At 39.0% G+C, this 27370-nt stretch overlaps 1 protein-coding gene across 2 annotated transcripts in view; it reads right to left on the bottom strand.

Moving 5' to 3' along the window:
* Positions 1-117: 117 nt before the first annotated feature.
* The window catches only part of Usp37 (ubiquitin specific peptidase 37), a 66969-nt gene continuing 39716 nt past the window's right edge, over positions 118-27370 (bottom strand). The window contains exons 17-26 of one of the 2 annotated variants that reach the window (XM_027397217.2): positions 23453-23617; positions 21318-21383; positions 17893-18034; positions 16177-16432; positions 14880-15046; positions 13409-13469; positions 8240-8355; positions 6075-6144; positions 4460-4598; positions 118-3988 (exon numbers count right to left, since the gene is read on the bottom strand). In XM_027397217.2, the coding sequence (XP_027253018.1) occupies positions 3901-3988; positions 4460-4598; positions 6075-6144; positions 8240-8355; positions 13409-13469; positions 14880-15046; positions 16177-16432; positions 17893-18034; positions 21318-21383; positions 23453-23617 (1270 nt within the window). In that variant the 3' untranslated portion in view covers positions 118-3900. The remainder of the gene's footprint in view (positions 3989-4459; positions 4599-6074; positions 6145-8239; positions 8356-13408; positions 13470-14879; positions 15047-16176; positions 16433-17892; positions 18035-21317; positions 21384-23452; positions 23618-27370) is intronic. The other variant, XM_027397218.2, reaches the window with a different exon arrangement.

Below are 27370 nucleotides of genomic sequence, written 5' to 3' on the forward strand. Positions count from 1 at the left end.
TGGGTTTGCTACAAGAAGTCCAATCAGAAGCCAACAGAAGGTGATTTCCACTTAAAACAACTGGTCATTCAGTGTCCCCAGGAATGTGTCCCTTTAAAGAAATAAGTCAAACTAACATAAGGTTAATAAAGGCTTTAATGTCTCTCACACACTCACTAAAATAACAAACAACCCCCCAAACAAACAAAACTCTGCATAATTTAAAAATGAAACAAAAACAAGGAAAAACAAAGGACACAGGAACAGTTCTGCTAAAACACAGATAAAGTGCCGTTCCACATACACATCAATAATCAGAACCAGAAGTCATTCTGAACACAAAGAAGCCACCTCACATTATGTGGCCAAAGCTGCCAGCACACCTGGGATCGGCTCAAACACCAAGTGCAGGAACCTCACTTCTGTTCCTTCCCCCAGGCACGAAGAACCCCACCGAGGGCCAGGGAAGGGTGAGGAGATGCCAAAAGGACAGAAAGCTAGGAGACAGTGCACACACCCATGGCGGTCTCCCTCTTGCCCACTCCTCTTCCAACAGACTGGTTCAGACGACCACCCTTCTTTGTTCTTGCATCTGGCTTAAAACACCTGGATCCTGGCCCAGATGCTCATCCACCCTCTCTTAGGCCTGAGGAACTGTCTGTAACGTCTAAGTCCATTGTCACTAAAACGTTTATTCATACAGGCACACCTACAATTAAAACCTCCAAACCTTAGATATATAGCACAGATGGAAAGGAAACAATTTACTAATCATGTAGAAATGAGAGACCGCCTCAATCTAGTAACCAAAGCAAAACACAAAGTCTACTTTGGTGATAGAGAGAATAGTCCTGTTACAAAACTCCCATGGCCAAGAAACTGTAGTTTTCCAATAAAATATGTATTTTTCCAGGTGGCAAGACAGTATAGATAGGACTTTAAGTGATGGATTAAAATGATGGGAGAGGTAAGATGTCTGGGTTTGTACACATTTCCAAGGAGACAGTACTGCAACACAGGCAGAGGGGTGGACACAGCTGTTTTACTGGGACACTTACAGAACCTGCAATGTGGTATTGAGCCGTTTGCTGGATTTTCTAAGTGTCCCTATACATACAAGATTCACAAGGACTGAGATCTAGTTAAAGAGATCTGCACAGGTACTTGTGTGGTCACATCACAGCAACTGCAGTATGGAAGAAAAATTCAGAGTTACTTTGCTGAGGTTCTCACTATTAGAGCCTTTTCCTTGGAGTTTTATATATCAAGGAGAAAGATAGAAAAATGTGTAGTTTAATATTTGCACCGAGTTAACTGACCTGCAAGTACTACATGTTAAAACATAAATACATCTACACCTGCTGTGTCTGCTACTGAGCTGTTTAGGTTAAGCCCAAACATAGAAAGTAAGCAACCATTTTGAAATCAGAATAGAAACAGAACAATTCATGGATTTACTTATTCTTCCTGCTGGGCCATAACTTGAGTGTGTGTATACACATCTACCCCTACAAAACAAGAGTTTGGTCTCCCTACAGGCCTAAATGATAGTCTTGGCTAGTAAAAACAACAACAACAAAAAAACAAAACAAAACAAAAAAAAAATACACACAGCTTTTAAACTGCATAATACAGGGGCAAAAAAAAAAAAGTTTATTTTCTTATCCAAAAAGTTTTGGCTAAGATCAAAAAATATTGCATAGAGTACTAATTGCTATGAAATTACAGGTCAGTCATTTAAAGTAATGTAAGCACACACTCGACATTGTACACAGAAGGTCATTATGCAGACCGAAGGGGACTGACACTTCCAATCACCTGTCCCTTCCCAGCCCAGCATGTTAACTGCTCTACCCCCCTACCTCCCAATTCTGGGATCAGTGTTAAAAAAAGAAATATATTATTTACTCATAATTTAAAAAAATACACAACTAGCTTAGAACAACCAATACCCCTATCAATATAGTCTAGGTCACGTTGCCATTTGCAGTCAAATTAAAGGAATGAAGGGAGAAGGGGAAGGCTGACAAGGTCATAGCATGGACAGATGTAAAATTCAAGTCCTGAAGTTGTAAGTAGTAAACTATTTTCAACTATCAAGTCCTGCCCAAGACATGAAGGTCAAACCAACCTGGTTTTGTGCCAAGTGTACTTCTATACCACGACGTACATAGGCCTCAGTTCAGGGGTGATTTCTAGTTTCCTCCAGCTCACACTAAGCCTCATCATTTCAACAGCTAAAGTTCTCCAGGGCAGAGGTGGGAGACACCGTGCTAAAGCACACACTCACTGCTTCATTTGAGATACTAGTCACTTCCAAGCACACAGCTATCTATCTACCTGTGTCACTTTGGAGCATTCATTACAATGAGTGCAAGAGAAGGCAGGAGTCAAAGTGCTCATCAGTAGTTAAACAGAAGCACTGAGGCCATTACACCTCAATGATTCAGACCTTTATAAGTGATTATGTAAGAATGCACCCAGATTCCAAGAGACTGGCTGGAGCTCTCTGAATACAATCTTCCAGAAAAGATGTTGCAGAAAAGTGATGGGTTTTAACATCCCCAGAAAATCTGATATGGTTTCATACATATCTCAGAATGCAGAGTAACCTTCCCATTAATAATAAAAGGAAAAGGGAAGGAAACGAATGCAGGCTTCATTTTGCTAGTCTGTGCAATCCTAATAACCCTTGGGCTGACAATTCTCTCAGGCTCATTCTTTTTATGGTTTCCTTAGCTGCTTAACCAGGCAGGTAATGTTGGCTAAGTGACTTACGTAGCACTTGCCACTGTATCCTCACTTGGTCTTAACTCAGAGCACCTGTAAAGTTAAGAGATGTACTGTGCACCTTTGATAGCTCCTGGAATTACCCACAACGATCCTCCCAATTCTCACCCTACTACTTGCAACAGTGCTTATTTAGCTTTAGTGGTCCAGTTTGCACTATAAAAAGCAGCGTGCCTTTTGTCTTTCTCTGCCTGGGAGACAAAGAGACTAGCATTCTTCCCTGCCTTAAGCATCCCTGTCAAGGGAGTCCCAGTTGAAGCAATACTGTCTCTGAACCTTTCATAACTGAAGTTTCAATCCATTGGGGGTATGCCTGCTCCATGGGCAAATGCTCCAGAAGAAAATAAGCTTCTGGTTTTACCACCACAACAATATGAAAGGAGTATGTGAACACACTATGTGGAGGCATCTCTGAGAGAAAATGCCAAGTGTATAATAAATAACAAGTATGGTACTGTAAGGTTCTAAGCACCAACAATCCTTTTTTTTTTGGGGGGGGGGTCGGGAACTGCATATAAGCAGCATGAGTCATAAAATCAAAAGAAAAGTAAAACTTAAATCAGGCTACAGAAATGCCTCTTATAAGGAAAATAAACTATTATTAGTGTAACTGGCTTTCCAGTGAACTTTACTCATAAGAAACACATGAAAGGTTAGACTTGAGTGAAGCCACCCAAAAAGCAAAAGTTAAAAGCCAAACGATATGTGCATCTTCACACCTTCCTTAGAGGAATGTGCACGGACACTCTGATTTCTCCTCCAAACAGCTGTGGCATTCATTGTGAGCAGGCATACTACTTCTGGTGGCTTATCCTAGCTCTTTAAGGCTCCGTTCATTCCATATATGTTTGTGGGTATGTACATATATATATTTACAACATGTATTCCTAAGATAAAAGAAAGAGTCACTCTTGTAGGAGAAAAAGGATAATCAGCTATAGATGAGACCAAGGTTTCCATAAAACAGCATGGAGCGTTGCACATGACTGAAATTTGTCGTTTGGTTTGGCCCTGAGCTGTCTGTTGCTCCTGTATCAAGTAGAATTCCAAATTCTCTCCAGGCAGAGGAAAGGTGAGGTGCGTGGCAGTGAGAGAAACGCAGTTCATGTCGCCAGCCCAGTAGTTTGTTCTTCATGAGGCCTGACGGGTAGCTTTCCCCACTTCCATGCTAGGTGCCTGAGAGTTTTTTTCTGTCTCCATCAACTCATCAAAGATTTCCCTTAAAATAAACAAAAAATAAACAATTCAATGAGAAGAAGAAAAGTATAGGTAAGGGAGAAAAACACTACAACAGGAAATGGATACTGATAAAACTTGCATAATCCTACTTGGCACCTAAATTTCATTAAAAATTTTTTAACAGTTTACTTGTTTGAGTATCATAACTCTGGAAGCTGATTTCTGAGAACGAGGAAGGGCCAGACGTTGACTTTGGTAAAAATCCTGTGTAGTTCCCATTCACATGATCAGACCTCATTGACAACTGGAAGATCAACTCATAATAAGATAGGTTCTACCACAGAGCAAATTGTTGCAAATATAATTCTCAGATAACCCTGTGAGATGATAATGTTGAGCTAACAGAGAAATATTCGGGAGTTATAATAAAGTGATGGGAGCATCTCGTTCCCAAGAAGAGTCTACGTAATTTCATCCTGTGCTTCTTCTACCTTCTGGGTTGGCTTCTTACTTGTGCATGTAGAAGAAGATGTAGCCGCTCCGATCTCGGTCACTCTGCACAGTAGCCTCTTGGATTTTAGAGACTTCCAGATCATTGTATGTGAACCATGCCTGTTTCTTAATGTCATACACATCACTTATGTAATGACCTGAAACAGACAAAATCTGAAATTAAGTTTTCTAAAACATGTCACATTTTTCTTGGCTACCAGAAGCCTGAGAAAGAGAAACCCTCAATTATTCTCTGCCTCAGCAATATTTCTTTCTAAAATTCATCTGAAAACTATGTACAGAGAACTTTGTGTGTAGTACTCTACAACAGAGCTGCATTTCAGCTCTTGGCCATATGAGACAGGGTGTCTTTAGAGAGCTTGGCTAACCTTAAACTCACCTATGTACTTTGCAAAGCCTAGAGTTTTTTCTACCATGTAGCTTCTGCCTTTAAGTGTTTGGCACATTTCTTTAAGTGTTTGGTATCATTACAGAAATGTGCCAAACCGCCAGGCAGTGGTGGCGCATGCCTTTATCCCAGCATTCAGGAGGCAGACAGCAAGATCTCTGTGAGTTCAAGGTCAGCCTGGTCTACTGAGCAAGTTCCAAGGCAGCCTCCAAAGCTACAGAGAAACCCTGTCTCTAAAAGCAAATCAAAACAAAACAAGAAATGTTCCAAACCCAGAGAAACATCTATTTACTTTATTTTCTGCATAAATGGCACGCATGTCTCTTCCTCAACCACTTCCTACTCTATTTACTGTGGGAGATGCCTTATTGAACTCAGAATGTTCACTAATCTAGCTAGCTGGCTTTCCCTGGGGATCCCTTGTGTCTTGTCTCCTTTGAGAATAGGCTTTTCTAGACAGGCCACTGGATTTTTATGTGGGTGCTGGAATCCAAATTCTAGTCCTCATGCTTGGAAGGCAAGTATTTTATCCACTGAATCATTTCTCCAGGCCGAGACAACTTTTTAATAATAAATGTATTTGCTCAGAGGAAGCTTCATTATTATTATTATTACTATTATTTTTTTGGTGGTTGACTTTGAACTCAGAGAGATCCACCTGCCTCTGCCTCGGCCTCTGCCTCTGCGTGCTGGGATTAAAGGTGTGGGCCACCAACACCTGGCGACAGTATTTATTAAAGGCATTATTTTTAAAGTTTTTATCTTTTTATAGATGGGATCTCATATAGCTCAGACTCGCCCTGAACTCCATTTCAAGAATGCTGGGATCACAGATGTGTACCCAACTTATCAGTTTATGCAGTGGTGGCGATAAAACCTAGGGCTTTCCACATACTAGTAGTAGGCAAGCATTTTATCAATGACATCCTTAGCTTCTGAAATTTTTCTTTTTCTTTCTTTCTTCCTTTTTGAGACAGGGTTTCTCTGTGGCTTTGGAGGCTATCCTGGAACTACTCTTGTAGACCAGGCTGGACTCAAACTCACAGAGATCTACCTGCCTCTGCCTCCTGAGTGTTGGGATCAAAGCCGTGCGTGCGCCACCACAGCCCAGCTGAAATTTTTCTTAATGTAGCCAACCTACGCCTAACAAAGATAGGCAAGTGACAATAAGAGGGGCAAGGGGGCTACTTTGTTAACAAATGCTGAAATCATGATGTCCATTTACCTGAGGACGAGGTGCTCCCAATGTGACTCACAACACTGATGAGCCGATAGGAATGAGGAAGAGTTCCTGTCTGAAAGCACAAGTGGGTATAACTCTTCATATCAAGAAAAGTAAAATACTGAATTTAAATGTATTAATCAAAAGTGATATAATCTTCAACGCATGCTGTAGGAAGAATCACTTATAATGTTTAAAAACCTTTGTGTATGAATTCTATCTCCAGAAATTATCCTAAGAAAATAATTTAAAAGAAAGCAATATACTTGGGACCGGAGAGATGGCTCAGCATTCAAGAGTACTTCTTATACTTAAATAGGACCCAAGTTCAGTTCCCAGTACTTACACAGGCACCACAACTGCCGATAAAACTACAGCTCCAGGGGATCTGAGACCCACTTCAGGCCTTCACAGAACACACACACATATACACCACACAAAAATAAACCTTCAAAAAAAGCATATTTTGTGTGTATATATATATATAATATATATATATATATATATGTATTATATATGTAATATATACGTATACAGTATACATATATATTAATTATTCACTGTAACATTACAATAATGAGGCTGAAATATTTCCAATAAGAGTTGATTGACTGGTGGAAGATCAATTATACATATTTTTAGCTTTATAGAAAAATTATATCTATTAGCAACATATTAGCTTGCTTTTCATATTCACATGAATGCACATAATAACTACAGCCCTACAGAAAGTTATGATCAGTTACACACTAAACAACAGAAAGAAAAGGAAAGCTGTTGTGTCACTGCAATAATTATGGATAGATTTCTGTATTTTTAAATACTGTATTAAAAATACTGTTAATAAAAAAGTAGTATTCATATACTGTAGACGTCACAATAAAGTCAAACCCAAAGAATGAATACATTATAAGTAAATAAAAAAAAAATTAACATGCTCATAAATTTTGATGAAGTAGTTCACTTCAGGAAGATTATCTTAAGTTGGAAATTCAAAATGTGGAACACTATAATCACACAGTTGCTGAATACACTATTATAATAAAAACTGAAGTTGTATGGTGTAGGGAGAAATCCTGATTGGAGGTACCGCTGACTTAGGTACCAAGCCTAAGTCAGAGTCAAGTAACAAGGGTTTAAGAAGGAGAGAGGCATACAAGGTTTTCTTTCGCCTGGCTGAGCTGACTAGGAAGCATTTTCTGGGTCCATCCTGCTCAGGTGCAAAACAGGTCACTGGCTGCCTTGTGTGAGTACTTTTCCCCAATAAACTACCGTTTATCAACCTATTTCTGACTCTACTTTGTAAACATCTGTAGTATGGGAACACATGCCTGTAACCCCAGGACTCAGAAGGGTCTGAATTCTAGACTAGCTTCACTATATAGCAAGACCCTGTCTCAAAAAACAAAATTCCAACACTCAGGAGGTACAGATATTATTAGGATCAGGTCATTCTTGGGTTACATAACTGGTTCTTGGTCAGTCTGAGCTAAAGGAGATTTTATTAAAAAGATTAAACAAAAAAAAACTTGTAAATATTCTTTTTTTCTTTGGACACAGGATGTTACTCTGTAGTCTACGCTGACCTTGAACTCTTCTTGGTGGATCTTCTTGTCTCAGCCTTCCAAGGGCTGAGGTTACAGGCATAAGCTACTATGTCCAGCTAATTGTCTTTAACAAGCAGAATAAACTTTGCTTAAGTTATAACATTTTTAAGCACATGTGAAGGTGGAAATGACAAAATAATGTATTAATAGCTGTGTGCTAGAATCCCAAGTAATATTTTTTGGGAAAAGCAGTTTTTTTAAAGAAAAGAGAAGGATGTCAGACATGGTGGTGACACACACCTTTAATCCCAGCACTCGGGAGGCAGAGGCAGGTGGATCTCTGAGAGTTCAAGACCAGCCTGGTCATTAAATATAAAGCTAGTTAATTGGCAGAACTAAAGGTAATTTAATATATTTATGTCTTCATTTATAAGGACATACATATTCTTATCTAACAAGAACATAAGACAGCCAGGATGTATTTGTTTTGTTTTAAAGAAATGAAGAGACAAAGATAAGGAAATGAAGGTGCTTTGACAGCAGCTGGGGGGGGGGGGGTAGAACCGAAGCTGTGTTACACTGAAGGAGCAGAAGGAACCCCGACAGGCTCACCAACCATACCTCAGCATTCCTTTTCAGCTCCTCCGCTTCAGCTTCTGTGTATTCCATATCAAAGACATCCTCATTTCCAGAGTCCTCATCTGAGCCCAGGGAATCCAGAAAAGAGTTGTTAAACTCTGAAGAACAGAAAGAAGGGTCTTGTAAATGTTCTTAGAATAGACATGAGGATGCCCATCTGTAATCCCATCACCAAGGAGATGCAAGTATGAAGACAGTGAGTTTGAGGGCTCTACAGACTATAAAACAAGAACATGTCTCAAAAAACTAAAACCAAAGCAAACCAAAATCCCACCTTGAGGTACTCACCCCATCATTCTAAGAAAACAAAAAATATTTTATTAGGCTGGGTGTTGGTGGCGCATGCCTTTAATCCCAGCACTCGGGAGGCAGAGGCAGGTGGATCTCTGTGGGTTCAAGGCCAGCCTGGTCTATAGAGCGAGTGCCAGGACAGCCTCCAAAGCCACAGAGAAACCCTGTCTCGAAAAACCAAAAAGCATTTATTAACAGGGTTCCAATCCAATTCACTCAGGCACCCTAGGAAGTAACTGATGGGCACCTATGAAAGAAGTGTCCCTTTTCTTGTTTTCTGTATGTCCGGGTATGTTCAGTTGAGTGTGCATGTGTATGTAAGTAGAGGTTAATCTCTGGGGTTGTTCCTTAGAAGCCTTCTATCCTTCAAAAGAAAATTAATCTTTATGTATATGGGTGTTTTGTCTATATGTATCATCTGTGCACCACATGCATGCTTAAGTACCCCCAGAGGCTAGAAGATGACAGATCTCCTGGAATTAGAGTCATACATGGGTGTGAACCTGGATCCTCTGGAAGAAAAGCCAGTGTTCTCAACCATTGAGCCATCTCTAATACTTCTACCTGGATTTTCTTTTTTAAGACTAGGTCTCTCACAGGCTCTGGTGAGACTGTCTGTACCTCCTTGGCACTGTGATTAAAAGTATGCTTTATCTAGTTTACCAGAAGATGCTGGGAAAAGAGTCATCAACAGTTTTACCCAGCTCTGAACCCCCGAGAGCTATAGTAACAACTGGTATGGCAAGGTATGGGCATGGGTGCAATGTGGCATGAATGTTATGGTGGTACCCAACTGTGTTTTAACTGTACTTAAGACACCTACTCCACAGGAGAAAACTCCTATCAGGTACTATAAATCTGACCAAGAACCAATGGTTGGGGAGCTTACAGACACAAGGGGTAAACCTACTATTACTATTTTGCAAAATGGTCATATATCAAACTGTCCTTTAAATTTGTGTGCTCCTGATGGTGGTGGTGCATGCCCTTGGGAGGCAGGGACAGTATTATCTCTGTGAGTTTGAGGCCACCCTGGTCTACAGAGTGAGTTCCAGGACAGCCTCCAAAAAGCTACACAGAGAAACCCTGTCTCCAAAAAACACAACAACAACAACAACAAAAAAGAAGTATCAAAATGGCAACATAGCCAGGACTATAATGATAGGTTTTCCTTCTTCAGTGTGGAAGTCAGCCTAAAATCTCTGAGAGCACATATTGGCATCAAGACATACAGGACTGAGTTCTGTAACATATTGGGACACAACCACAACCACACAAAAAGACAGAAAAGCAGAAGGGTGACTAGCTGTGCAGAGAAAGGGAGTCGGAAGGAGTGGGAGAGGAACAAGAGTGGATAATGGGGGTACATTTGATCAAAATGCATTATGTACATGAAAATGTCACAATAAAAACAATATATGATAATAAATACAAAAAAAAAATTGTGTGCTATCAATCCTCATCAGAGTACCTTCTGTGTGCAGCAGACAGTGGTTAACATAGAAACTCACAACCAGTCAAAACACAAAGAGTCTGTGAACTGTTCAGCCACAAATAGGATATTTACACCACACTGCCTGCTCCCAAGGCTCAGGGACCACCACAGAAGAAGGGACCGAAAGACTAAGAGCCAAAGGTCAGGAAGACTGGAGTGAAACAGTATCTTTGGACATGCCAGGCTGTTCTACTTATGAATTCACAGCAGCTATGATTGCTTGCCCAAGATCAAGTCAATCAACATTACAGCATGGAGTGATGTGGTAGTTTAAATGAGAATGGTGACCATAGGCTCATACGTTTAAATACTTGGCTCCTAGTTGGTGAAACTGTTTGGGAAGGATTAGGAGGTGTGGCCTTGTTAGGAGACATGTCTCTAGGGGTAGGTTTTGAGGCGCCGTTCCCAGTGCGTTGCTTGATCCCTCCTCATGGTCGTAGATCAAGATGTGAGCTCTCAACTGTTTCTGCTGCCATGTCTTTGCTCCACCATCATGGATTCTAACACTTTGAAAGGCTTAGTCAAATTAAATACTATTTATTTATAAATTTATTTATTAGTTTTTCAAGACAAGGTTACCCCCTGTGTAGCTTTGAAGCCTGTCCAGGAACTAGCTCTTGTAGACCACGCTGGTCTCAAACTCACAGAGATCTGTCTGCCTCTGCCTTCCAAGTGCTGGGATTAAAGCTGTGCACCACCACCAACCGGCTTAAATGTTTTCTTTTATAAACTGGTGATGGTATTTTATCACAACCACAGAAACAGAATTATGAAAGGGAAAAGGACTCATAATCACCACTCCTACAGAGGATTTAGGAAATGTTTATGGCTTCTTGGGGAGAAAGAGTCAGTTTTCTTTAAGAGTATGGTTTCAGGTATGTTGATCACATTCTAGCGGATGATCTCACAGCCAGCAATATATGGTTAGTAACATTTGTACTTGATTGATTATATAGAAAAACATGAAGTTGAGGGGGACTACTGTAGGGACATGGTAGATCTGGGAATAATAAAGGGGAGGGTTGGGACATGAATCTGATTGAAATACAATGTTATGAATTCTCCAAAAATAATTAAGCATACACATACTGCACACACATATATGCAGGCAAAACTTTCATACATACCTAAAAAAAAGTATCTAACCACAAGAAATGAATGAACTGAAAAACAATACATAATTCTACAGATAATCCAAAGAAGGCAAACCAGACAGGCCTCTAGCCCCAGCACTCAGGAGGCAGAGAGATCGCTGTGTTCAAGGCCAATCTGGTCTACATAGAGTTCCAGACCAGTCAGGGTTACATAATGAGACCCTATCTCAAAACAAAACAAAACAAAAAGGCCACGGGGTGGGAGGGGTGGGGGGGTTAAAATATAATACAAAGGTGGAAATTCAACTTTAGTTCTTAAATCTTACCTAAGACACACATTCAGTATACCTCTCCCCCTTTTTTTCAGTTAACAATGTATTTCCTTTGGAACAAATCATCTTGATTAATTGTTCTACATAAAAAAATTGCAAATAAGTAGTTCTTTGCTTATGACAAACTAAAAATATAAATATAAATACATTTTACTATATGTATCCTACTCTATCTTTCTGTGCCTTATTCCTGTGAGATAGGGTCTCTCTTACTGAATCTAGAGGTAGGCTGGCAGCAACCTCCAGTTTTTTTAAGCTTTTATTTATTGCCGGGCGTTGGTGGCGAACGCCTTTAATCCCAGACACCCTGGTCTACAAGAGCTAGTTCCAGGACAGCCTCCAAAGCCACAGAGAAACTGCTTCCATATATATCTGCACACCAGAAGAAGGCACCAGATCTCATAATGGATGGTTGTGAGCCACCATGTGGTTGCTGGGAATTGAACTCAGGACCTCTGGAAGAGCAGCCAGTACTCTTAACCTCTGAGCCATCTCTCCAGCCCCCAACCTCCAGTTTTCATCTCTCCTCCCCACCCTATGAAACCAGGATTACAAGCACATGCATGAGCAGGCCTGGTTCCCCCCGACCCAAGACAGTGTAGCTTTGTAGACCAGGCTGGCCTTGAACTCACAGAGATCCTGCCTCTGCCTCCCGAGTGTTGGGATCAAAGGCATGCACCACCATAGCCCGGCTAGGCCTGGCTTTTTTTTTTTTTAACATGGGTGCAGGAATTCACACTTAAGTCTTCATACTTGTACAGCAAGTTGCCTCACTAACGGAACTATCTTTGTTTGTCCCTCCATTCCCCTTTGTGTCAATCTTAGGCTACTTGGCTCTGTCAACTGACTTCCCCAGAGTGAGCTGTTGGAAAGTCAATTGCAGGATTGAAGCCACATATTCTTGTAGAAATCTTAGAAATGGTACTATAAATCTTTTATTAAATAGATGTTTCGTCTTGCTGTTTTGTTTTAGATTAAAAACATTATTTTGATATGGATTTAAATAGTAAAATAACTTAAAAATATAAGTATATACTTTTTATATTTACTTGTTATATGTGTTTGGATCTTTTGCCTGCATGTATTTATGTGTGCTATGTGCATGCCTGGTGCCCACGGAAGTCAGAAGGAGATGCTGTTTTCTATGGAACTGGAGTTACGGATGGTTGTAAGATGTTATATAGGTGCTGAGAATCAAACTTGGGACCTCTGGAAGATATATAGTTATATGTCTGGAAGACATATAGACAACACAGTAATACTATATTGTACACACACCATATAATATATAATATATAACAATATATATTTATTATAAATATAAAAATAAAGCTAAAGGAAATATTTTAACAGTGATTTTCTCAGACAGAAACTGATACACTGGTAACTTCTAAGGTTCTTTCTCTGTACCTGGGAGTTGTTCAAATTTGATTCTATATTAAAACGAACAACAGCAACAATGAAAAAAAAAAAACAAACCCAACACTTTAGTGCTGGGAATGTAGCTCAGTTGACGGAATCTTTGCTTAACACACATAAGGTCCTGAATTTGATCCCCACTACTACCAAAACTAGTAAGCGTTGTATGCCTGTAACCTCAGCACTCAGGAGGAAGATCAGAGTTCAAGGCCATCATTGGCTACACAGAGAGTTCTAACGATAGATAAGGCTAAATGAGACTTTGTCTTAAAAAATGTTTATAATGTCTATTTTCCATTTAAAAATGCAATTAAAACCAGGCAGTGGTGGCACACACCTTTAATCCCAGCACACAGGAGGCAGAGGCAAGAAGATCTCTACGAGTTGAGGCCAGCCTGGTCTATAAAGTAAGTTCCGGGACAGCTAGGTATGTTATACAGAGAAACCCCGTCTCGAAAAACCAAAACAAAAGCAACAACCCAACTGCAAAATAAAAATGTAATTAAAATAGTCTCCATACCTTGAAGACTTAACTCTGTAGCCCTTTTGAGGTCATCATCTTCCTTCTGTTCCCAAGCCTCCTAAAGAGATAAGAATAAAACTAAGGTTTTAAAGAGGTATTCCTTAGACACAACTGATGAAGGCAAAACAAGCTTCTTTGGGGGCATTTGCTCAACATGCTTTCTCTAACTTTACAGATAAATATTTGGACTTTGACCTATGAGGAAGGTGGAGTAGAAGCTCATTTCTTTTTCAACACTGTTATCTTAAAAACAAACAAAAAACTCCACTAGTCTACTGACTTTCCTGCAAGCATTCATTCTAGGGAGTCTTACTAGCTCTTGCTTGTTTTTCAATGCTAGGGATTGAACCCAGGACCATGCATAACACCAGGCAAGTGCACTACATTCCCAGTCCCATGAAATATTCATTAACATGATTTGGATTATCTTAGCTCAGGCAATCATAAAAACAGTACCTCTAAGTCAAGTATCTTAGATGATACAACAGGTCAAATCAACTAATATAAAGAGGTAAAAACTAAGCCTGGTGGTGGCGGCACATGCCTTTAATCACATACTTGGGTGGCAGAGGCAGGTGGGTCTCTGAATTTGAGGCAATCCTGGTTTAAAAAGTGAGGTCCAAAACAGCCTGGGCTGTTACACAGAGAAACTCTGTTTCCAAAAACCAACCAATCAACCAAAAGTAAAAATTGGGGATTCAGAGAGATGACTCAGTGGTTAAGAACACTTTCTGCTTTTGCAGAGAACACAGCTTCAATTCCCAGCACACACATGTTAGCTCACAACTACCTGTAATTTCCAGTCCCACACACCCTGAATGATGCCTTCTGGCCTCAGTGAGCATCAGCCAGTCACATGGTCCACATATACATACGCAGACAAAATGTACACACACATAAATTAAATCTTTAATGTAAAATTGAGAACTAGGGATACAGCCTAGAGTAGGCAATGCTGTTGGTTGATCCCCAGCATTACAACAAACACTGTGCACAGACTTGCTATATAATGAACTGAGAAATATTTTATTACCAGAACTAAAAATAACTAGATTTTAGATACTTTTGAGGAATTGTGGTCAAATAATTATAGTAGATATAAGAAAATAACCAAACAAATATACTACCTTAATATATATCACAAAATCACAGTGAAGTACTTATTGACAGCTTGCAGAATAAAGGTTACATGGAACAACCTTTAGTATCCCATTTTGCTTTAACACGCATCAACTACAGCACATAACAACTAATTTTTTATTAATAAAAAATCTACTAATTTAACTGTTCATTCAAACCCAAAACATGCCCAAAGATTTTTTTTTTAAATTATCATTCTTATTAATTGTAGTAACTAACTGTACATAAATAGCCAGGGGCAAGGCCTGACACACAGTAAACTCTTGGCACATTAGTTATTGTGACTTGGTGTCTGGGAAGCATGAAGAGGCGACAGAAAGTGTCTTACTTGTTCTTGAAGGCTCTGAGCCAGTGCTTGCTGAAGCTCCTGCTCTTCTCTTTCACGCTCCATGTCATACTGCTGGAGCCAATCAACCTCTCCCTGAGAACCTTCTGGAGTTTTGTTTTCTTTATTCTCATCACAGTCTTTTGTTATCTCAGTAAAAGAAGCAGGATCTGAAGAAGCAGAACATTATTTTGGGGAAAAAACAAAACAAAACAACACCTGAATTTTGTGAAATCTAGTGACACCTACTGTTGAGAGGTCACTTGCCCTCATCTAACACTTTAGGTTTAGGGTCTAATGTAGCTCAGGCAGGCCTAGAACTTGCTATGTAGCTGAGGATGTCCTTGGCTCTGACTTCCCACCTCCTTGCTGGGACTATTGGTATATATCAACACGCTTGGATTTATGGGGTGCTGGGGATTAAAGCCAGGGCTTTGTTCATGGTAGGTATGCATGCTACTAAACAAGCTACACTTCCAGCCCTTACAACTTTTTGGGACCAACAATTTCATCTTCCCACATCTATATCAGAGTTTCTCAGCCCCAGCACCATTAATAATTTGACTGGGGTACAAATGAGGCCTTTGGGGAGTGGGAAATGGAGTGCATTCTGTGAATTTTAGCAGGCTCGACCAGGGATGTTACTGAGTCACCTGACAGCAGGAATTAATTATGGAATTATTCCCTCTCAGTTATGGAAAAGGGAGTGCTGATGACAAAAGGTGTCAGTTCTCTACTTGTTACCTTGTTGCTTTGCGTCCGTGTGGTGTCATCATCCCCCCCCCCCCAAGCTGAGGACCCAATGTAGGGCTTTGCGCTTGCTAGGAAAGCACTCTACCACTGACCTAAATCCTTAACCCACTTCTCTCTACTGTGACAACCAAAAATGAAAGACACTGTCAAATATTTCAGGGCAGAGGAGAATGACCTTGATTTAGAAGTACAGTAATAGTGCTGAATACAAAGGATTAATATGAACAAGTGATATTTATTAAACAGTGACTAATAAGAACAAGGGATACATTAGAGACACTTGTACTAGGAGGGAATAAATACCTCATAAGAACCCCATCATTTGTTTCTTGTTAAACTGAGGACACACTAATTATTTTTTGCATGCATATAAAATAATTCAAAATTGAAGATGCTCTGACTCTACAAATCTAGAAAATAATTTTGTGATATCCCACCATGACTTCCATTTCTAAACCCAAGGGCTTGGATTATTTAGAAGCCACACGTCAGTAAAGGCTCTAGAACCAAGTTTTGTGTTACAGAGACTTATCTTGATGAAACCTACCTGGCTCAGTGATTGTTTTGGGTTTCTCAGTCTCCATAGCATCTGGATTTTCAGGCATTTCTTGAACGTCATCCTCTGCAAATCCAGTGTCAGGGCTGCTGGTTGGCTTATCGTCATCTTCATGGCTGAGCACAGGTGAAGCTTCTCTCCTACTTATCTCTAACACAGCTGCCAGCACCTCTTCCTCACTCATTCTGTCAAATCCTGAGCTCTCTAATTCGGACTTCCCGGGCTCTAATCTGCATAATTTTGAATCCTGAAGAAGAGAATTACTTTTACAAGAAGCAAAAGTGCCTATCAATATATCTAATGTTCAACACTAATATGTATCTAATACACCCCAGACTGTAAAGTGGAAATTTGCAGGCTGGAAGATGGCTCAGCAGTCAGCATTTATTCTTGCAGAGGATCAAGTTCAGTTCTCAGTTCCCAAGACTGAGAACTTCTGTCTTTTGAGAGCACCCCCCACCCGTAATTACAAAATGAGTGTGGAATTAAATTTGTGTGCTACCACACCTAGTTTATGTGGTGCTGGTGCTCACACCCACAGCTCTATGTATGCTTGGCAAGCACTTTACCAGCTGAGCTACAACTCCAAGCCTAACAGTTTTTCTTGATTATGACAGGTGCAAAGTGTACCCCTTATAGAAACTTGGAAGATGGACACTGCTATAATAAAGTTACTCAAAACAGTAAGTCAACTGGGTATGGTGGTGCATGTTCATAACCCTAGCACTTAGGAGACAGAGTCAAGAAAACTGCTGTAAGATCCAGGCCAGCCTGGGCTACCACATGAGATCCTGTCTCAAAAAGACAGAGATTAGTCAGAGATACTATTTTGGTCCAGATACACATGGATTATACTGTAAACATTCCGTGAATATTCAATTATAAATGTTAGCTGGTCCTTTTCTTTTTTTTTTTTAAATTGAGGCAGAGTCTGATTATATAGACTTGACTTGCCTAGAACTTACTATAGTGGATCTTCCTGACCCTGGAACTTACTATATGGGCCAGATTCACAGACATCCACCTGCTTCTTCCTCCTGAGTACTGGGATTAAAGGCATAAACCACCTAGCAATGTTGTCTAGTCTTAGATGAGAAAAATAAAAGCAACACAAGATTATGTAAATAAAAAATATATTTCTGCATAACTGTCATTCTAGAATTCCTGGCTTTCTTTTCATATTTAAGGGAAGCAACCACAAACTTCCTTCAGCTTTACTGTATGATGGGACAACTCAGAATACAAGTAACTACTAGCTCTATAGAATGATGTGTACACCTGGAGAAGCTTACTTTTTTTAAGCATTAATTATTAAGGACTGCAATAGATAGTGTAGCTGTGTCTTCATGATTCACTCCACCCTTGCATAAGGAACTGGGGACAGAACCCAGAACCTTACACATGCTAGCAAAGTATTTCACCACTAGGCCAAATCTCTAGTAAAATTAATTTCTTTAAAATTAAATTGCTTTTTTTTTTGGAAACAGTGTCTTGCTATATAGACTAGGCTGGCCTTGAACCTAGAATCTGTGTTGGGACAAGCATGTACCATTCTGCTCAGACAAAGACTGTTGTTTTTGTTTATTTTTCTAGAAAAAGCACTCTCTAAAACTAGAGTCTCAAACAGAGGCATTAAGTTTACGATCTGTCTTGTGAGTTTCTTTAATTTGCTGAGGCAGTTGTTTGCAGAGATGAACCATTACTTACTTTTTCCACATCTTCCGGCTGCTGCTCATTGCCTGACACATCACAAAGCCTCTGGCCGAGGGCCACAGAGCGTTTTAGTTCATCCTCACTGTCAGAATCAAGGCATGAAGTAAAGGAGCTTTTGGATTTGAAGGTGAATTTCCTGTAATTATATATGAAAAAGTCTTGTCTTTTTTTTTTTTTTTTGGGGGGGAGCTTGTTTTTGATTCATAAACACCAAAACAAAAAGCTTTTCCATTATGGAAAATTATTTAACCGAGAAAATTATGTATCAAAAGAAGTATACTTAGGTATTACTTTTGATAACTTAAAGAGCCATGGTTTGTTTGTTTGTTTATTTATTTATTTTGGTTTTTCGAGACAGGGTTTCTCTGTGGCTTTGGAGGCTGTCCTGGAACTAGGTTGTAGACCAGGCTGGTCTCCAACTCACAGAGATCCGCCTGCCTCTGCCTCCCAAGTGCTGGGATTAAAGGCGTGCACCCCCACCGCCCGGCTTCATCAGTAAACTTTGTACCTTTTTCTTCTAATGACCAATTTCAAATGTAGTTTGTTACTGTTTTATAAAGATTCTATTGAGTTCATGAAAAAGCAAGAGCAATTAATCCAGTCTGGTTTTTTTTTTTTTTTTTTTTTTTTTTGGTATTGTCCTTTTATAGCCCTGGCTATAAAGCAGCATTTTTTACAAAAATATATGAGAGCCAATTTTTGATCTTTTAAATTATAATCTGTGTACTTTAAAAATGACAGCAAGAATTCACTTAATTTATCATTTTGAGGTCAGGCTTTTGGCAACCTCTCTAACTTCAAGAACAGACATTCCAAATTGAGGGGTGGGGTGTAGTTCTGAGAAGGCAGTTCTAAATCCCAACACAGTAATAGGACACGATGTATTTCCAATACTACAGCAATTACATAAGAAAAGAGAGCTATGAAATGTGGGAGGAGAATCATAAAGGGGGAGAAAAATAACTAAAAGTTGTTTGATGTAAAGGCAAATAGTCAATATTCAAAAACACGGAAGCTGGGAATGATAGTGCACACTTGTAGTGGCAGCAGGAGGGAGACTGAGGCAATGAAACTGCAGATTTGAGACCAGCCTGGGTTATATAACGAGATCTTGTGTGAAGACCAAACACAAAACTACAAACAAACAAAACCCAGTGCAGTGCTGATATTTAGAATGTGGACTCACTTTTCCTCTGTAAAAAGATTTTGTATATACATGCCTATATGTCTATGTGTCAGTGTGCCATCTATCTGGGCAAGACAAATGTGTGGAGGTACCCAAGGCCTCTAGAAGACAGTTCCAGATCTCTGGTTGGGATTCTGACAAGGGTGCTGGAGTCTGAACTTCAATGCTCTGGAAGAGCAAGAGTACTTTTAAACACGAAGTCATCTTTCCAGCCCCATAATGTAAATTCTAAATCATTAAGAAATATGTAACTGTCTCAAGGTGTGTAAAAATAGCATAACATTATGAGCGTGGTGACACATGCCTTTAATATCTTGGGAGGGAGACATATGGAACTCTGAGTTGAGGCCAGCCTGGTCTACAGAACAAGTTCCAAGACAGCCAGGGTCACGAAGATAAATAAATGAGAGAGAACAGCATTAACACATTTTTAGAAAAATTCTATCCAATATGGTTAAAATTTTAAGAGATAAATGCTTTAAAAGGCAAGTTTCAGAAGTGTTAATGCTTATTTATTTATGTGAAACAATATTTTTTAGAGATACCAGATAAAGTGCTACTGCACTAGTGGAGGAGTGGCAAAGATCAAAGAATAAGAACTTCCTTCGGTGGAAGTTAAGGTAAACTTATATGCTATAGGACAAAAATGAAAATCTGAAAAACACAGTTAATTTAAATGTGAAAACTGTAAATAAATAGGCATGGGCACCAAAGGGAAGAAAAGGGGGTTCAATGAAAATCAAGAGGACAGCACAAAAATGCACATGGCCAGTGTCACACATCCGAGAAGCTGATTGGAGTCAGGATGCCCAGTTAGATACCTGAATACTGCCTATGATATGCTTATTAGGTTTTCAGTATAACTTAGAAATCACCACATTAGCCCCCTACCAATGGTTCCGCATAGTCTCCTGTAGTCCAAGCTGGCCTCCTCGTTACCTCCAGGTGCTGGAACTGATTACAGATGTATGCTACCTCTCCCAGCTCCAATTAGCTTTCTTAATTCATTATTTTTTATTTCATGCCAATTAAGCAAACCTCAGGTAAATACTTTGTTGAAGGGGGTGACACCTAACTATGTTTTTACCACAGTCATTGTGACAAAGAATATTACAGAAGAACCAATGGTAATCAGTTCAGAACTTAGCCTCTTTTAAATTTGATCTGCATGATGGTCTTATAGGCCTTATAATCATCTTTTATTAGCTAACTTTCAAATTCTCATCCCAGTAGACCCCAGGAAACTGATGAGCATGCCAAGGTACAATAATGTCAAACAAAACCATTTGTTTCTTTGAAGGACTGTGGTTTGGTGCATAGGATGCAGGCCATGAGTAATGACGATGTTTACAGAAGGCATCCTGCCTTAGCAGTGAAAAAGGTTTGTCCTGTAAATGTATCACTTGCTCACTTCCTAAGCAGCTAAGTAGCATTGGTGCATTTGTATCTGGAAAGCAAGGAAGAGTATTCAGATTGGTACATTTCAGATTTCTAGTCATGTTAATCATCTGGCTTTATTGCACTGAAAAACAATTATAGGAGGAAAGGAAAACAGTTTTTCCTAAATGTCATTTTATGGATACACAAACCCCAAACAAGCTTATAAGAACAAAACTGTTTCTCCTAAAGAGACTTTGGGACATCAAATTTTTAGAAAAATGTATTTTGACGTCAATTAAAACAGTCTAATTTAAAAAAGGGTCTAAATCAGTAATTTCCAGTGACATTTTAGGAAGTACAATTTTAAAAAGTGAGGAGCAAGACCAGAAGAGAATGTGCTTTCCTATTTAAACTTTTAGTCCTTAAAAATGTGAAGTATTTGCAAAATAGCTGCAATCCAGTGCCTGTTCGTTTCCTTTCTGGATTCCTCCTGCCAGTGTCAAGGAGATAAGCTAGCAATAGGTGGGGTCCTGTGCCTACTTGAGGAAGGGGGCTTCAGACAGGAGTTATTTCCTTGAATATTATAGTCAGTTCTTAAGAGTTTTAGGATGAAAATAATGCTATTAGCAAAGTTTTTTTTTTTTTTTTTCAAAGAAATTTAAAAACAAAATCCTGGAACCTTATTTGACTGCTAAGACCTGAGCGCTAGGTCATATCTAAACCAGAGTAATATACTGAGCACCTGGCATGCAAAAAAAAAAAGAAGAAGAAAAGAGAAAGAGTAACCTTAGAGATTAGGGAGAGCCCAATGCATAGAAAGAGAAAATTTGGGTACATAAGAAATAGAACTCACTTTGAAGGTGTAGAAGGGCTGGTGATGCAGGAATTCACCATTTGAGAGGCTTTCAATGGTCTAGAACTATCAGAAAATTGGAAAATATGTAATGTATACAAGTACATCATTAAAGGTGGATATTGAACTGGTACAGTTAATTACTCTATAAGTCTCTTCTTATACCCTCCTTAAAAGCAAGCAATACTTTAAAATAACTAACCATAAAAGCTCAAAAGGGAAAATGAATTATCATCTCTAGCTCTTCTTGATCTAATAATTGAAATAAACAGCTTTACAAATGACAAAGTATAACACCTATGAGAAGAACAACTTGAGGAAAACTATTTCATCTTCTTACTTTTCCTTTTTTTTTTTTTGTTTTTGAGACACGGTTTCTCTGTAGCTTTGTAGACTGTCCAGGAACTCAACTGGATACCAAACCCACAGAGATCTGTCTGTCTCTTCCTCCTGAATGTTGGTTTTAAAGGAGTGGGCCACCACCACCCAGCCTCATCTTATTTATTTTTGAGCAATAAAATAATAGCTCTAGGGCTGGAGAGATGGCTCAGAAGTTAGGAGGACTGGCTGCTCTTCCAGAGGTCCTGAGTTCAATTCCCAGCAACCACATGGTGGTTCACAACCATCTGTTATGAGATCTGGTGCCCTCTTTTGGTATGCAGATATACATGGAAGCAGAATGTTGTATACATAATAAATAAATAAAATCTTTAAAAAAAATAATAGCTCTCAATTTATTGAGATTTCCTAGATGGCAAACATTGTATGTACTACTGCATTTAATGGCTACAACAAAATTTTTTCCCAAAGACAAATCAAACTTTCAAGTTCTTAAAGTCCTAAAAATGCATACAAAGACTGTCAGCTTCATTTCAGATCAGTGATCACAAATATATGTAATACATTCAGAGGCACTAACAGCTCTACCAGTAGAGGGCAGTTTGTATTAAGTAAAAACATTCTCTTCAACTAAAAACAGAAAGAAAAACAATTACAAACACTAAAGACTCCCTGGACACATGCTTTGTTAGTAGATCCAAGACTTTAGTGTAAACTTACACGATGTAATTTATAAACCCAAAGATAAATATCTTATAAAACTGCATCAATTAATTTTGGGAAATGTTCATTTATTTTCTGTAATGTCTAATTCTGCTTTAGCCAAGACACTGTCCTTCCTTGTTCTTTTTGGAGATAAGAGTATTATTATGTAGCCCAGGGTGGCCCCAAACTTTCTACATAGCCCAAATTAGTCTTAAAGCATTTGTCTGCTTTAGGCTGCAATTACAGGCATGTGTTACCATGCCCAGTAAGACTCGACCTTTTTGGTTTCTAACAGGAAAATCAATCTTCTTTGGTCCACAGTGAAATTAAGGATTTGGACAAAATTTTCAAAAAATTCTTTTCACTACTACAGTTCCAGGACTTTGTCAAATTACTGTTCAAGTACAAAAAAGAACTGTAGCATCCATTTCTAAGTAAGAGCACACATGCAGGAGAGAGCATGGCATTCAGATGTCCTAAGGTCCCCAGCATGCATGTGTTGGCAAAGCAAAATCTAAAGCAAAGTGTTTCTTTCTCTGAAACATTTCTAGGAGTCTCCGAAGTTATTTACATTGGGCTTAATTCTCACTTATAGAATAAATAATCTGTTAGGGGTGGAGCTCTAGTAAAACATTTGATTTCTCAAATTTGCATGTCCCACAGAGCGGAGGCATTTGTTAAGAACATTGATCCCCAAGCCCTATGCAGATCTAATAAAACAAAACCTGTAGAGATGAACACAGAAATGAATACTTTTAGTGTCTAGGTGATTCTTAAGATTACCACATTTCACTTATATTCCCAAGTATACCAATGATCTTTTTTTTTTCTTTTGTGTTTTAGAGAGTAGGAACATTCCCTCAAAAAGTATCATATTATAACATGCATCTATTTAGTTTGGAAGAATTGTGTAAACATTTTTCTTTAATTACTTCTCTCAGACATCAGTTTAATACTAAAATTCCAAAATAATGCAGAATTGAAATCTCCTTTTGGGTTTATTTTTTTCTGAGAGTTGTTATCTAGTTTGGTCAATCTCTTAAATATTACAACCCATTTCAAAAGTACAGGTAAAAAGTATTGTCTCTTACATTGCCATATGTGCACTCCATCCAAGAGTAAAAGGTGGTTTTGTATTTTCAGTGCAATGAGATGACAGGGTCAAGTATCTTGGAATGACCACTTGTTGTCCTATTTTGTTGTTAAGTGAGAGAGCCACATTGAAGCTGTACCGTTTCAAATGAAGAATGAGGACCCTGAAAAACAGAAGAGAATGACCCCGCTAATTCATTTGGAACACAGGTTTCTCTTTTACAGTCATCACTCTAATCATGTCAAATTTGACTTGGAGAATACTGTTGGTCATGCTGGGTGGTAGTGGCCAAGCCTTCACTCTTAGCACCTGGGAGACAGAGGCAAGTGGATCTCTATAAACTCAAGGCCAAGCTGGTCTACACTGAGAGTTCCAGATCAGGCAAGGCACAGTATCAAACACTCCCTCACTCCACCCATACCAACATACTTGGTCAAACTAAACATATTTTAAGAAACATTTAGTAAATATTTGCTGTGACAAAGGTGTTAAGATAGATACAAATAAAAACCTTGGATCTGGTGATTAATGAAGTTTAGATAAAGTATGTCTAATGCTTCTGGAAACCCTCCTACCAATAAACAACAGTAGATTTGTAAAATTTCAAATGTGTCTATTAATCTTTGGTTAACCTTACTTATTTGAGTGCTATATATTTAAAAAGAGGTCATATATGACCATGTGGTAAAATGTCTATAATGGTGACCAACATTATATTGAGGGTTTCTTTTATTGGGGGTGGGGGGGATCTAGGATCTTAAAGCAGTCCTTTGCACCTGCATGCAGACTAGTAGTCATGGAAACTTGGGCTGAGCAGGGTACTGTCGAGTGGACTCTGCCAGGTGGCAGGGGCAGACTACCATAATGCCTGAGTCCTTACAGCCTCATATGAGGAAACTGTTTCTATTCTTTCTGCACAGGCCTTACCACAGAAGCCCAAGCTCAAAAGCTTGCGAGTTGAAATTATTGATTATGTTTCTCTTTATGTGGGGTAGGGCTCTAATTCTAATTTGAATTCAGAAGGCTGAAGGAGAAGAATAGTGAGTTTAAGACCCATCTTAGTGACTTAGGGTGACTGTATCTTAAGATAACAACTTAAAGAGACTTTGGCTATAGCTCATGGGTAGAATGTTGCCTTATATGCATGAAGACCCTGGGCTAGACTGCCAGTACCAAAACAAACAAAAACAAATAAATAAACAAATGAATAAATAAGCTAAACTTCATGTTCTCGTAATTTATAATGTAAAAGGATATACTGATCCAGTTGCTGCCAAACTCATTTCAAAAAACCTGAACCAAAATAAAAACAACATGAAAAGAAATGATCATCATAATTACTGATCTATAAAGATGAGGCAGACTAAAAGTGAGTAAGTTTTTTTTTTTTTTTTTTTTTGGTTTTTCGAGACAGGGTTTCTCTGTGTAGCTTTGGAGCCTATCCTGGCAATCACTCTGGAGACCAGGCTGGCCTCGAACTCACAGAGATCCACCTGCCTCTGCCTCCGGAGTGCTGGGATTAAAGGGGTGGGCCACCAATGCCGGGCTAAAAGTGAGTAAGTTTTAATAATAAATGTCTTTCGATAATGAAAGCAGGGCTGGGAGGTGGCCTAGTGGCACAGTGATTGACTGGCTTGTGAGAGGCCCTGGCTTCAATTCCAGCACTAGAAAGACCAAAAAGAGAGCAGGAGAGATGGCTCAGAGGTTTAAGAGCACTGACTGCTCTTCCAGAGGTCCTGAGCTCAATTCCCAGCAACCACACGATGGCTCACAACCATCCGTAATGAGATCTGGTTCCCTCTTCTGGCCTTAGAACACTGTATACATAATAAATAAATAAATCTTTAAAAAAAAAAAGAAAGATAAAAAAGATAAAACAGATAGAGAACTATAGACTTAATGGCACACAATTGTAATCCTAGCACTTGGGCAATAAAGGCAAGAGGACTACTTCAAATTGAAGATCAGCCTGGGCTACAGAATGAATTCCAGGATACACTGGGCAACAAATTGAGACTGTCTTAAACCAAACACACACGAACACACATGTAAAATAAAAGTAGACAGTGATTTGTAAGACTGATAGTACTTCAGATTCAGTGGCATCTATTTCATGTTAACAAATTAGAACAAATTAACGCTTAATACAAGTACAATACTGGTGGGAAAAAAGATCTCTTTTCCCCAGTTCTTTCTCTTATTTACACTAATTTGAAATTTCTTATTTTATGGGATGGATGTTTTCCTTCCGTGTTAAGTTCTGTGCACCACTTGTATGCCTGGTGGTGGAGGGTGTCAGAAAAGGGAATCAGTTGTTAACTCTCATGGGAGGCCTACCCCCTTCTGAAAGGAGACGAAGTGGATTGGTTGGGGTTGGGAGTTAGAAGGGAGGTGGGGGTAGGAATCAGGAAGAGAGGAGGGAGGGGAAATTGTGGGTCATATGTAAAATAAAGGGAAAAACTTTAATTAAAAATTTAAAAAAAAAAAAAAAAGGAAAGGGAAGTCAGATCTTCTGAGACTGGAACTAAAGATAGTTTTAAGCCACCATGTATGCTGGGTATGGTAGTCCATGCTTTTAATCTCAGCACTCAGTGGCAAGCAGATCTCTATGCGTTCAAGGGCAGCCTGGTCTACATAGTGAGTTCCAGGACAGGAAGGGCTATGTCGAGAGACCCTATCTCACAAACAAAAACAAAAGTGGGTGCTGGGAATTGAACCCAGACTGTCTAGAACAACAGCCAGTGCTTTAACTGCTGAGCATGTCTCCAGAACCAACTGCACAGATAGTGACAGATAGGAGTAACCAATCTTTGGTCTTCAAATTTCTTCTTCCCTCTTATTGCCTCATAACATTTATAAATACAGTCTCTTAAAAATAAACAAACATAAAAACTATTGCTATGGCCTATAAAGTGATTTCTCTGAAACCTTATTTTCTAGAAAGGAATGGATTACAGAATATAAAAGAACTTTTCCCTGGGGCCTAGATTCCCGGACTCTACATTTACAGAAAATTGAAGCTAATAAAAGAAAGCAAAGCTTTCTGGTGCAGGCAGAGTGCCACATAAATATTTAATGTTCATAATCATCTTGTTTGTAGCAGAGAGATCCAACCCTGGGAAGCACTACAGGCTATCTTGTAACCACATCATAATTTCTGAAACTAGCTTTGTCTTATGTACAATGTAACTTATTTCATTCAAGGCAGAAAATTCATCTGATCACAGGAAATCTAATAACTTATACGATCTTTTGAAAAAAGAATAGCAAAAGTGCAGTAAAGTTGCTCCTCCTATGTCCATATTGTGGCTGCAGCACATTTTTTTTTTTAATGCATAAAACAGGGAAACTATAGCAAAAACAAATGACATCCCTAATGCAAAAATTTGAAATCAAATATGCTCCCAAATCTGAAACTTAGAGAACTTACATAATGCTACAGCGGAAAAATTCTTTACCTATTTTATGTGACAAGATGCAGGCAAAAAGCAGGGACACTAAAAATATCACATAAAATCATCTTTAGACTATTTTAAAGGACATATGATATGTGAATGAACTTTAGCGCTTAGAACTGCACAGCTCCCACCCTTATATCTCATTATATATATGTAAGTATTACAAAACATTAGGTACTTTTGGCTCAAGTATTTCAGAAGGGATCCTCAAACTATAATGTTACAATATTACCAAAAAGAAAACTCTAGAACCATGGCAAAAATCAAAAACACCAATGACAGGTTATGCTGGAGAGATGTGGAGAAAGGGGAACACTTCTCTACTGATGGTGGGAGTGCCAACTTGTACAACCACTTTGCAGATCAGTATGGCGACTCCTCAAGAAAATGGGAATCAGTCTACCACAAGATCCAGCAATTCCACTCCTAGGCATATACCCAAAAGAAGCACATTCATA

Source organism: Cricetulus griseus, chromosome 2 (assembly GCF_003668045.3).
Source record: "Cricetulus griseus strain 17A/GY chromosome 2, alternate assembly CriGri-PICRH-1.0, whole genome shotgun sequence".
Lineage (NCBI taxonomy): Eukaryota > Metazoa > Chordata > Mammalia > Rodentia > Cricetidae > Cricetulus > Cricetulus griseus.